The sequence below is a fragment of the Moschus berezovskii genome, chromosome 10, assembly GCF_049115385.1.
Source record: "Moschus berezovskii isolate FMDL1 chromosome 10, NW_MosBer_1.0, whole genome shotgun sequence".
In the NCBI taxonomy this organism is placed as follows: domain Eukaryota; kingdom Metazoa; phylum Chordata; class Mammalia; order Artiodactyla; family Moschidae; genus Moschus; species Moschus berezovskii.
The window spans coordinates 55,273,306-55,287,021 of NC_142469.1; the positions used below are offsets into that span (position 1 = coordinate 55,273,306).

At 36.8% G+C, this 13,716-nt stretch overlaps 1 protein-coding gene across 2 annotated transcripts in view; it reads left to right on the forward strand.

The window, feature by feature from the left end:
• The window catches only part of ASCC3 (activating signal cointegrator 1 complex subunit 3), a 352,215-nt gene that overhangs the window by 310,127 nt on the left and 28,372 nt on the right, over nt 1-13,716 (forward strand). For both annotated transcript variants that reach the window (XM_088840691.1, XM_088840692.1), the window contains one exon: nt 5,121-5,345. In XM_088840691.1, the coding sequence (XP_088696817.1) occupies nt 5,121-5,345 (225 nt within the window). The remainder of the gene's footprint in view (nt 1-5,120; nt 5,346-13,716) is intronic.

A 13,716-nucleotide genomic window follows, 5' to 3' on the forward strand; every position in this document is an offset into this window, starting at 1 on the left:
AAAGTAAGCAAATACATTAAGAAGCACTAATGATAAAAGTTACCTGGAAATAATCCTAAAAGTAGAATAAGCATAATTTTAAGTAGTCAGTCTTGTTCAGATATACCAATTCTCAGTGACTTCGACACCACTAGTTTTCCCTCTAGTATTAGAGCAGATCATTGTTTCTTTAGCACAAAATGAAGTAGTTGCTTGCATTTGGAAGTCGTGCTTTATGAAAAAATGTGCATCTTTGGATACTAGAATCATACGTCACGCTCTCAGAAGTATTTGCGAACTAAGATTGGGAAATGCCTAGTTTATATTGTTGCCCGCTAATCAATCAATTGATGTCTAATCTATCTGTTTCCCTCCCTCTCTCTTATACACACACAATGTGGGGAAGAAGGGTGTGTAATGTATATAATAAAATGTGAACAGGATTGTACAGAAGGAAGTGGATTACTTAGATAATACTATTAATTAGTGCTTTTAGCCAAATCCTTACTTTCCATATAATTTGATTTTAATTTAACTTACCATGTAATTTATAAATCTAAACCTGTTTCCTACATATCTGAAACCTGGAGGACCAATACAGTTGTCAGAATTAAAATAGTTATTCAATTTTCTTTCAGTAAAAGATCAGTTGTTGTTGTTCAGTGACTCAGTCATGTCTGACTCTTTGTGACCCCATGGACCGCAGCATGCCAGGGCTTCCCTGTCCATCTCCCAGAGCTTGCTTAAACTCATGTCCATTGAGTCGGTGATGCCAATGGATCAGAGGTGGTTGTATTTTTTGAACAGTATAAATAAATCTAAATATAAATAAATTTTAAATTGTGAAACAGATTTAAAGCTGATTTCTTCTCCTTCCACCTCCACCCAACTATCTAGATTGTAGTCCTTTCTTTAAGTGTATTTTGCACGCTTAACAGAAAGCTCCTGCTCACTGAGTGTTCCCAGCCTCTCTGTTATTAATAGCATCATCATTCTTCTCATCCCTGGGGCTCAAACCTTAGACCCCTCCTTATCTGTTTTTATGGATCTGCTCGTATTATTTTCTGAGCCTGGAATGCAAGGAATCTCTCTCCCTCTCTCCTCTTCTGCAAATTATTCTAAGCCGTGAATGAACACTATCTCTTTTAGGAAACTTTCCAACACATCCAATTCACTTCAGTCCTCTTCTCTGAATAGCAGTATTTTATTCTGCATTTAAAATAATTATTTATATAAATTGTTTTCACTGATATCACTTTATTTTTTTTAAATAATAGGTAATATTTTAGATTTCTGAACCATCTTCTTCCTATCTGCTGTTGCATTTTCTGTAAGCCATTTGGCAAGACTGAGATGGACAGGCATTGATGGGGATTTGAATGGAGCCCAGATGCTAGGTTGAGATATGTCAGTCATCAGGTGACAATGTATCAGCCCTGAAATTCACCTGAAATCAAAAATAATAGTCCTGCCATGTATAACTGGTCCTTCTTTGGCAGATGATTTCAGAGAGAATAGGAAAGAGTTGAAATAACATATAAAAAGAAATCCAAGAAGATTCATAGAGGCAAAACATTATTAACTGCTAACACATCATTATACATTTCTTACATAAAGCAACGCAAACTGGTGGAGACAATGTTCAAAATAGTGTAAAGCAGCTGTGATATTTTTGACTTACAAAACAAAGTAAGACAAGAGACATAATTCACGATAAAATGTCATGATTATTTTAATATTTCTATTAAATGCCCTGGTTCCAGGAACACTATTCACGTCTCTGTTCATCTAGGTACCATTTGCTCATCTTCGGTATCAGCCTATCTGCCTTTTCCTTCAAGAAACCTTTATGACCACCCTAACTTGGTCAGATTTCTTTGCTAAATTCTCATGCCCTTTTACATATTTTTTCTTCATGGAATTTATCATCATCTCACAGTTACATTTATGTGGCTGAATAATGTCTGCCTGCCTTATAAGGTGGATATTCAGCAAATATTTGTTACTGTTTTCTATTTGTTGCCCTTGTCCTATGTTCCTGTTTTTGTCTTCTTTCTCTGTCCTTTGTTGTCTTATCTGAGCATTTTATATGATTTCATTTTCTGCTCTCTTAGCATATCAGTTATATATGTATATAGTGGGTTTTGGGGGGTTTTTTTGCTTTTTTTAGTGGTTACCCTAGAGTTTACAATGTACATTTACAAATAATTGAATTCCATTTTCAAGTAGCAGTATACACTAGCAGGTAATGTAAGTATAATAACAAAATAGTCATAATTCCTTCCATCTCTTGTTTCATTGCTGTTATTCATGTCACTTATGTACAAGTCATATACATAAGCATAAGACATATGCATAAGCATACATGATTGAATACATTGTTATTATTTTGAACTAAGTGTTATCTGTTAGATCAGTTAATAAGAAAAATGAAAGTTTTTATTTTTGCCTTCACTTATTCCTTCTTCAGTGTTCTTCTTTTCTTTATACAGTGCCAAATTTTGGACCTATATTATTTTCTTCCTCTGCAGAGAATTTATATTTCTTGCAAGGCCAGTCTACCGGTCTGTTGCCAGCAAATTAATTAAATTAATTCAGTATTTATTTGTCTGAGAAAGTTGTATTTCTCTATCCCTTTTGAGGGATAATTTCACAGGGTATAGAACTCTAGGTTGGTGGAATTTTTTTCTCAACACTTTAAATATTTCATGCCACTCTCCTCTTGCTTCCATGGTTTCTGAGGTGAGTAATTCAGAAGTAACACTTACCTTTGTTCCTGTGTAGGTAACATGATTTTCTTCCCTGTGGATTGGTGTCTGACATTAATGGGGAGGGTGAAGGATTTTCAGTCATTGTTGTTTCAGCTGTTTCTTCTCTTACTTTCTCTCTTCTTCTGGTATTCCCATTGTATACATGTTACAGCTTTTGTCATTGTCCCACAGTCCTTAGATATCATCTTGTGTCTCTTTCAGTCTTTGTTCTCTTTGCTTTCAGAGATATGATTGTTATATCCTCTGTCTCAAAAAATTCTTTCCTCAGCCATGTCCAGTCTGCCAATAAATTCACCAAAAGCATCCTTCATTTCTGTTAGTGTTAGCATTTCTCTTTGGCTCTTTTCTAGGATTTCCATCTCTCCACTTCTATTGTTCATCTATTTCTGTGTGCTTAGTCACATCTAACTCTTTGCAAGCCCATGGCCTGTAGCCTGCCAGACTCCTCTGTCCATGGGATTTCCTCGGCAAGAATACTGGAGTGGGTTTCCTCCTCCAGAGGATCTTCCTGACCCAGGGATCAAACCCACATCTCCTGCATTGCAGGTGGGCTCTTTACCACCAAGCCACCAGGGAAGCCCTCATCTGTTTTTACATGCTGTCTATCATAGTTGTTTTAAATTCCTGCTCTGATAATTCTAATATCCCTGCCATGTCTGGTTCTGATGATGGTTCTGTTTCTTCAAACTGTGTTTTTAGCCTTTTGATATACCTTTTTTCTTGATAGCTGGACATAGCGTATTGGGTAAAAAGAGCGGCAGTAAATAGGCCTTTTGTAATGCAGTGAGGTGGGGCACAGAGGTGTAGGGGGAATATCCTCTGGTCCAGGGATCAGGCCACCTGTCTATAGTGACTCTAAACTGTGAATTTCACATCTGTTTCTCAGTTTTTTCTACCCTCCCACCTTTGGTGGGATAAGATGGCTAGCTTGGGCTAGAGTGGGATATTTCCATTCTTCATGTGCAAAGCTGGAACTGGTTACAGTTGGGTATTTCCCTTATCCAGGTCAGATAGGTTCTGATAATATCCCAGCTAGTTAGGCTCCAGTTAAGTAGTTCTCCTGAGAGCTGGCCTTGCTAAGAAGGACAGAGTGCTCTGGCATATTTCAGAATGGTTCTTTTCCCCTCCCCTTGCCAGAAGTTCAAGGGGATTTTTCTCTGGAATTGACTGTAGAAATCTGGTTGGGCTCCTAAAGGAAAATCTCATAGTATTGTAAGGCCCCTACAACTTAGTCCCCATGGAGCTTTTAGCTGTTGGAGTTGCCCACACTGAATCTCCCACAATTCATCAGTTACAGTTCAGGTTTTCTTACCTTCACTTATTCCTGTGACATTTTCTGCCTATGTGTCTCTGCTCCTCTTAGCCATGACTCCCTCCATTTTCCAGCCTGGGGGCAGCAGTTTTTCCTGTGTCCTCCCTTCTCATATGGATCCAAGACCATATGTTGTTGGTTTTTTCAACCTCTTCTGCTCTTTTTTTTTAATTAATGTATAATTGATTTACAATGTTGTGTTAGTTTCTGCTGTAGAGCAAAATGTCAACCTGTTCAGCTTTTAACTTGTTAGGATGGAGTGGTGGCTTCTATGCTCCTTGCGTGTGGAACTGGAAACCCCCAAATATGAAGTTTTATTTTAATCTAATTTATCATAGTAAGTCTTAACGATCCTGGTCATCACCATTTTCTTACCTCACCAATCCTATCCTCATCCACCTTTCTCCCAGCCCTGCCTATTTCTTCCACTCATCTTAAGTCCCCAAACTGACTATCCCTTTAATACTCTGTACTTACCATATCATAGCATTCATTTCCACTTTGTAGAACTTGTTTTTTCCTGATGAACTCTCAGTTTCTGACTTACTCCCTTGGGCCCAGTAAGCATGGTGTTTCATGCTCACTAGAATCTCTACTACTTTTGTTGACTGTATAAATAAGATCATACATGAGTTTCAGATATATTATAAATTACTAGCTTTTACTTAATAGTGTGTGTGTGTGTTAGTTGCTCAGTCATGTCCAACTCTTTGTGACCCCATGGACTGTACAGCCCACCAGGCTCTTCTGTCCGTGGGATTTTCCAGGCAAGGATACTGGAGTAGGTTGCCATTTCCTTCTCCAGGGGATCTTCCCAACCCAGGCATTGAACCCAGGTCTCCTGCATTGTAGTCAGATGCTTTACCGTCTTAGCTACTAGGGAAGCCTGATATTATTAGTAGTATTGAACAAAGCAGAATTTTAAGGGATATGGTTATCTTAAGGTTCTTCTAAGGCATGTTTTAAATGTTAGTAGTTAAAGCTAAGTACAGTAACTATTATACTTTTGATCCAGTGCATTAATATATGTATCTATGTGAATTTGTATGTTTTTTCAGGATGCAGAAGAATATACTGATTTGCCAGTAAGACATAATGAAGATCATATGAATAGTGAACTGGCAAAATGTCTTCCCTTGGAATCGAATCCTCATTCATTTGACAGCCCTCACACCAAAGCACATCTCCTACTGCAGGCACATCTTAGCCGAACCATGCTGCCCTGCCCAGATTATGACACTGATACCAAGACAGTGTTGGACCAAGCTCTCCGAGTATGCCAGGTATGAAAGTCATTTCTATTTACCTACATTTTCTCCAGTTCTTTCTGGATTTTTTTCCCCTATTGTAGAAGAAAATATACTTGTGTTTAAGCACTTTTATTATAGCATTATTGAGAAAAACCTAGTGAATCAAATCAAGAATTTTTGAAGGAAAATAAAATGTAAATGCAATAAGGTGATAGTTTCAGCCATCCATTCAATTGAAATTTATTAAAGATAAACTGAGTACCAGGTATTTTTATAGGTTCTGAGCATACAGCAGTGAATAGGACAGAAGAGACCCTGCTGTAATGGGCTTTCACTGGAGATGTAAAAGACAGACAATTAAAAATATAAGTCAAGTGGCAATCACTGCTATGTTAAAATAACAATAAAGTATAATAAAGGAAATATGGAGAAAGATGGAGGGTGCCATTTTGCATGAAGTCATTTAAGAAACAAAGGGAACGGGGTGAGCCATGGGTTATCTATTTAGATTCTATATACTAAAAAGAGCTAGTGCCAGAATTCATGTAGGAACTTGCTAAGTATATTCAAGAAAAATGAAGGAGGCCATTGTAAAAAAGTTGAAAAGGAGTAGTTTGAAATGAGATCAAAGAGGGTGGGAATGGAGACTATAGAGAAAATGGGGTCAGGTCATGTAGGGAGTTTGTAAACCATGGTAGGGATTTTGGTTTTACTCTGATGCGAGAGAAGCTGTAGAGTAGTGGTTCACTAATGGTTATGGTGGTTATATTGATATCTATGAATATTTGCCATATTAATTCAAACAGAAATTCTCAAATATCACTTCATTGAAAATAAGTTATAAACCCATTATATGTTAATGATTTTTCATAAGAAATAAATATTTTTGAAAACAATAAGTGTAATAGTGTTTTCCAATTTTGCAAATATCTTTCATATCTCACTTACTAGAAGTCAACTCAATTCATTTATCATCTTTTACAAGCAGTCTGTTACAATATGATATTTTAATTGAAGTGTCTGGAGGAAATCCAGCCTCAGAGAGATACGTAGTTTAAAGAAGAAAGAGTATTTGTATAGGCTTTTCAGAAAAGTGTAGATATTCTCTGATACTGTACAAAACGTTGACATATGATAGTCCTTAGTTGCCATGCGGAATCTGAAATCATTATCTATGAACTTTATAGCTTGATTGCTATAAGGCTAGGCAAGAAATAATGGTGGCTGGACAAAGTTGGTGTGGGTAAGACTGGTGAAAAGTAGTTGGATCCTGTATATTTTTTAAGGAGAATCTGTTAATGAATTGAACAAGTGTTTTTAGGCAAAGCGTGAAGCCAAAGATGATTCCAGAGCTTTTCCCCAGAGCCACTAGAAGGCTCAAGTTGCCATTTCCTGGGAGATAACTGTGAGAGGAGCAGGGTGAGAGAAGCACACCTGAAGGGCTGAGCTTATAGGAGACTTTGATTTTCTACTTTATGCCTTTTGGGACATTTCTATAGCAAAAACAAGTTTTAAGGTTTTCAAGAGACTTATGGTGTTTTTAGGACTTCCCTGGTGGCTCAGATGGTAAAGAATCTGCCTGCCTGAAATGTGGGAAAATTAGGTTTGATCCCTGGGTTGGGAAGATCCCCTGGAGAAGGGAATGGCAACCCACTCCAGTATTCTTGGGGCTGTCCTAGTGATTGATGAGATGGTTAAGAATCTGCCTACAATGGGGGAGAACTAGGTTCTATCCCTGAATCCGGAAGATCCCCTGGAGAAGGGAATGGCTACCCACTCCAGTAGTCTTGCCTAGAGAATTCCATGGACAGAGAAGCCTGGTGGGCTACAGTCAGTCCATGAGATTGCAAAGAGTCGGACACAACTGAGCAAGTAACACTTTGACTTTCACATAGTGTTTTTAAAGGTAGAGTAAATGAATCTGAAGATTTATGTATGAGTGAGTGAAGTCACTCAGTTGTATCTGACTCTTTGCAACCCCATGGACTGTAGTCTACCAGGCTCCTCTGTCCATGGGATTTTCCAGGCAAGAATACTGGAGTGGTTGCCGTTTCCTTCTCCAGAGGATCTTCCCAACCCAGGAATCAAACCCGGGTTTCCCGCATTGTAGGCAGATGCTTTACCATCTGAGCCACCAGGGAAGTCCTATGTTTATGTAAAGTCATTTACAAAATTAAAGACTTAAGAGATAACCTAGGCATCTTTCAGGTTATAGAACACTGCAAAATATTACAGTTCCTCTTATTAATTCTGTATCTGTATAGAATATCTACATAAATATGTGAATATATATATATCTAATGAGAGAAGATCCAGAATAGTATCTACCAAAAGATTAACAGTAGCCATCTCTGTCACAGCATTTGGGGTAATTTTTAATTTATTTTCTATGCTCTTCTAAAATGTTTGAATGTTTTCAAATGAGCTTCTAACAATTTAATTATCAGGAGAAATAAACTTTATTATTTAAAAGGATTGAGCTGTTTCATATAATATTTGCAAACTATCAGGAATTAGAAGGGAAATAGGCTATAATACACAAGTAAATTTTTTTAACCCTTTTTTGTAGCTCACATATGGTTTATCTCTCTAGGAAGATGATTTGCCTCTCTTTATTAGTCACACTTTATCAATTAAGGTTAAAGTTCCTAAAGTTTTAGCTGTGGCCGCGGATACTCGTTTGTGTTTCCTGTAGCCATTTTTTCTCCTCCTCGAAGGCTGACCTATTAATGAACTCAGGGTCAGGAAGGGTTGGAGAGACATTACAGGAGAAACTAAATTTTTGTACTTACAGGTATACTTACAGGTGTACGTATTGACATCATATATAAAGGTTATATATCAACTCATTCATAGTTTCTTTTTTACCACTCAGTCAATAATGATTCAAAAGCTATAAATAATAGAAATTAGTGATTTTACAAGGAGTCTATTTTTAGTCTAAATTTACTCTAAGGAAAAGATTCAGTCAGATACTTTTAGCCTCTACTTAAATATTCTTATATACAGTTTCTTGGATATTTATATTTCTTAAAATTTTTTGCTCCATCTAAACAACATCTAAAGAGAAATAGGTCTTAATTATAAAAGTAATACATGTCACTGTAGAAAATTTGGAAAAGCCGTGTATTAAATTTAAAGTCACTCATGGTAGTCATTCATCTTCAACCCTATGAACATGAGACTTTTTTGTTGATAATTTTGTTGATAAAATTTTTTTAATTCAAAAAATTTTTTTTAATTTTTTTATTTTGAAGTAACTTCAGACATTAAAAGTTTATGAAGCATAGTACGATAAAATTCCCACGTGTCTTGCACTGAGCTTCCCCTAACGTTAGCATCTTGCCTCAGTGCTGATCCTGTTAACTAATCTACAGACCTTATTCCAATTCTGCCCATTTGGATTTTATCCCACTAATACCTTTCTCTGTTCCAGGATCCCACAGAGCACTTAGCTGTCACGTCCCTTTCAGTCTCCTTGACGTTCGGGACATTGGCATGTGTGAGGGGCACTGGCCAGGTGTCTTACAGAGCTGTCCCTCAGCCTGGGCTTGCCTGATATTTCCTCATAATCACACTGAAGTTACACACTACTGGTTAAGAATGCCATAGACGTGCTGTTTTGTCCTCTCGGTGTGTCATATCAGGAGGCTTGTGACATGGACGTGTTATTACCAGAGATGTTGACTTTGTACACTTGAGGTAGCATCTGCCAGGCTTCTCCACTGTAAAGTTACTTTTATTTTTTCTTTTGTAACTAATATGTTGTGGTAAGAAACTTTGAGATTATGTAGTTACCCTGTTTCTCATCAAATTTTACTTTGAGATTATGTAGTTACCCTGTTTCTCATCAAATTTTCCTACATTATTTTCATCATTCATTGGAGGCTTTCACCTGAAACAGTTATTACTACTGTGATCTTTTTCTGTCATTCCCAGAATTTCCATTCTCCTCCATTTATTTATTTACTTTATTTATTTATATAAGTATAGGCTCACAAGTAATTAGAGAGTGGTTTTAGAGATGCTCATTGACTTCATTGCTACCTGGGTGTCGTTACCTCTAAGCTCCCTCAGTGGGAAAAGCTAGAAAATGTAAGGATGTATACAAAGACATCTGTATCTGTCTGTTTATCTTTATCTACTTGTGTGTGTGTGCGTGTTTGGATATGTGGAAAACATTTGTATTCATAAAACCATGAGTTCATTCCAATACCTCCAATCCCAGTTTAATACCAAGAGTTCATTTTAGTCTTCCCCAAAATTGTAATTCTTTTCTCTACGCATGAGAAACTTGGCTCTCACTAATCAAAGTTTGTTTACTTAATTCCTCCATCCTAGCCTACTCCTGATATAGCTTTAGAATGATTAACCCTTAACTCCTGCCAAAAAACAAGTTTACTAACTAGAGTAAATAGCTGTGTATAGTTGTTTTTTGTCTTTGGAGGCTCAGAGGCTCTTTTTCTTTGTGCATTTACTCTCTTCCTTTGCAAATTTTTATTATATTATTTTCTAACCTTTTTCACTTAATTTACACCATCAAGTATTCTTCTCAAGTATAATTTCTAATGGCCACATTATATTTTTTCATAAGAAGGTCACCATTTGTTTAATTAATTCCTATTGTCGGGCATTGTGTGTGCAATTTTCCGTTAGTATAAATTACAAGCATTAGTTATGTTTATGGACTTTCCTTGTGGCTCAGCTGGTAAAGAATCCGCCCTCAGTGTGGGGGACATGGGCTTGAGCCCTGGGTTGGGAAGATCCCCCAGAAAAGGGAAAGGCTACCCACTCCAGTATTCTGGCCTAGAGAATTCCAAGGACTGTATAGTCCATGGGGTCACAAAGAGTCAGACATGACTGAGCGACTTTCACTTACACTTACACTTTGTTATATTTATAAATGTAGATTTGGCTTTTTGGAAGCCACCTAAAAAGAAACTTAATTGTAAAGAAATGGCAACCAGCTTCATATCCTAAATCCTCTCATTACTACAGTTTTTTTGTAAGATTATGATAAAAGTAAACAAGCCAGGAAGAGGAAATATTAGGGTTGCTAATGGAAAATTTGAGGATAAGTCATGACTTGATAATTTTCCATGACAGAGTGATAGTTTTTATTATTGTACACTATTGTTCTCATTTGCTACATTAATACCATTAGCCTGGAAAGCATTGGTTCAAGCAGTTTTCCAACCTGAAGCCCTGCTGGCTGATTGAAAATTATGCTGCCCTCATGGGACATCAGCATGACCTTGTGTTCTGAGTATGGGACTTGGTACCAGCATCTTACTATAAATTCAGCTCTGCTCCTGTTTTGGTATAAAGGCCTTAGGCAAGTCACTGAATCCCTGCTGTCTGAATAAAAAATAAAATCTTACAAGAGTGGGACATTAGTTAATATTTATAAAATGAACAATGATTTGAGGACTCAAGGAACTAGGTCTGTCTTAGTCTCCTCATTCTTAGTAGTACTTTTACGTCCTTGCTTTTTCATAGTCAGTTAACTCTAAATTTTGTTTTTCCCTTTAACTTATAGAAATATACCTTTTACATGAGCTATCATTTAGGTTATGAAAACTGTAGTCTTCACTGCCCGTGTCCTGGGGAATCTTTTACAAAGAAAAACATATTTGTTGTAGTCATGTTCGCTCTGGCTTGAAGTCAGAACGCACAATACAGCCTGCCTTTGCTTCTTGTACCCATTTAAAATTATGTATCAAGGTCATTTGTAGGTTTAAGGTGTTTTTGTCATGGTTCCTTTTAATATTATACTGTTAATAGCATTTCCATTTGCATCCCACCTAACAAAAATGAGTAAAACTTCATGTACATATCTCAATTTTTAAACCTGCTTAAAATATACTAGTTTATAAATTGGGCAGTTGTAAAATTATCCTTGCCAGTAGTCTTTGAGATCCTCTCCTGATTACATTAACTCTAAACTATATTTATAAAATGTAGTAAATGATGTGACATAGTTTGTGTGCCGCATATACCCAAGAAAAACGTGATGTTAGCTTTTATAGGAAAATCAAATATCAAAAATTAAAGTGACTTGCCTAAATTTTTCAAATTTGATGACCAAGTCAGAACTGTTGAAAAGTTTCAGGTGTCTTGATTAACGCCACAGTATTTTTGCTTTTTCTTTTATCAAGAAAAAAAGAAACTGGTTTTCAAATAAGTTAAATAATTTAGCTAAAAGGTGGTCTGTTGAGGCAGTTCATGCTGAAACCAAATGGAGATACCAGGACTTTAAATCCTGCTGTAATAGCTGTGATCTTTTCTAAGAAGTGCCATAAATCTTTACGTTAAAATCATCTTCATTTCAATGAAAAATAAATACAATACTGAGCCAAATAGTATCAGAGTACGTGATTTATCTTAGCCACTCCCACTACCTCTTGTATGGTATTTATAGCAAAACTTACCAGTAATTGGACACTTTCAGATGTTTAAGGGAAAAAGGGAAACCATGGCTCGAGGAGCTGACTAAGTGAGGTGAGGACCAAAGGGCTATGTGTGATTCAGAGTGTAATTGTGCTCTCAGTTTGCTGGGTTAATGTGGAAAAGTTGCTTTCAGATAAAGAGAGGCCAAATCTACCTTCAGCCAATGCTATCTACCCTGCAGCTTAAGTTTAATAGATCAAAATATCTGTGTGCATTTTAAGATTTATTTTAAAGGACTTTAGCAATAATGGGCTTCCCTGGTAGCTCAATTGGTAAAGAATCCACCTGCAATGCAGGAGACCCCAGTTCACTTCCTGGATTGGGAAGATCTGCTGGAGAAGGGATAGGCGACCCACTCCAGTATTCTTGGGCTTCCCTTGTGGCTCAGCTGGTAAAGAATCTGCCTGCAATGCAGGAGACCTGCATTCAATCCCTGGGTTGGGAAGATCCCCTGGAGAAGGGAAAGACTACCCACTCCACTTTTCTGGCCTGGAGAATGCCATGGACTGTGTAGTCCATGGGGTCGCAAAGAGTTGGATATGACTGAGTGACTTTCACTCACTTTAGCAATGAAACTCTTAACCACAGCAAGATAGATCTCATGAAAGGAGAACACACACACACACAAGCGGCAATATGACAGTGTAGTTTGATTAGAAAGATCTCTGGAAACCTATACGTCCAAATTGAAATTGGAATTAATGTGTTAAATAAAATTCAACCAGGATATTTGGAGAACTGCATATCATCCCTGCACCCCCACACCAAAAAATTTCTATTTAATGATGGTCCCTAAGGCAGGCTATCATTAATAGTATTGCTGGTGAATGCTTGTTGAGAATTTTCTTTGCAGCAGGCTCTGTTCTACTTTGATTGCATTGACTTATTTGCTGTAATACTCCAATGAAATAATACAATTATTATCTCCATTTAACAGATGAAGACTAAATTCCCAAGATCATATTAGAAAAACAGTTTTCAGCATAGTTTATCTATATAATAAAACTTCATCTTATTGGATTCCCTTTGTCCTGTAAAGATGGATCTAAGAATTGTACTCTTGGTCTCGTCTGGATTTATTTTAGATGTGAGAACTTCACAGGAATTTCTACTTTTCTTTTTAGACCAAGAATTCCCACTAGAACATGAATAATATTTTTTAATTAATCCCTTCTTTTCGGAGTATACTCAAATCTCCTCGCTTTAATTACTCTCGTTCCCTTTCAACAGTCTGCCTATAATTACTTTAACCAGTTTCTAAGAGGGACTTGTTAATATGACTGATGTTTGTAATTGCTTTATTATATTATCTGAAATGTCCAATTGATATGCTGTTTGCCAATTGATATGTTTTTTGTTTCAACAGTTTATGATCCTTCCCAAAGTTTTTATATTTTTATTGGTTCCCAATAAATTAGCCATTTGCTTCCTCAGGTTCTCCACCAAAAATTACAATAATTGGAAGCAATGAGGGAAAGATCAGGTTACTGATAAAACCAGAGGAAGAAAAGGGAATGCCATAATAAAGATACTCCTAGAATATTAATAAATAGTGATACACACTATTAAATGACTGTGCTTAGATTAACTATTATAACACATATACAAACATTTTATGTTCCTCTTTTATTCTTTAAGGTTTGCTTTCTCTGCTTAGATTAGCTTCTTGGCTTCTTTCAGAGTAACCACCACTCCCCTGGAGGCAGCTTTTGCCCATGCACCTGGTCCTTTTTGAAAAAGTTCAAATGTCTATAAGCAACAGGCAATCTCAGAGATTCCTTGTCCCAAGATCCAGAACTACCAATTCCCTTCAGAAGTAACAGACATCTCCTCTTTACTGTTGGAGGGGAGTGTAAAACTCTGTACTCTGTATAACAAGGCACATGTTTATATAGTTTGAATTCATCATGTTCTATTGTACTAATGGAAGTTGGCAAAAAGTAAATCAGGAGAC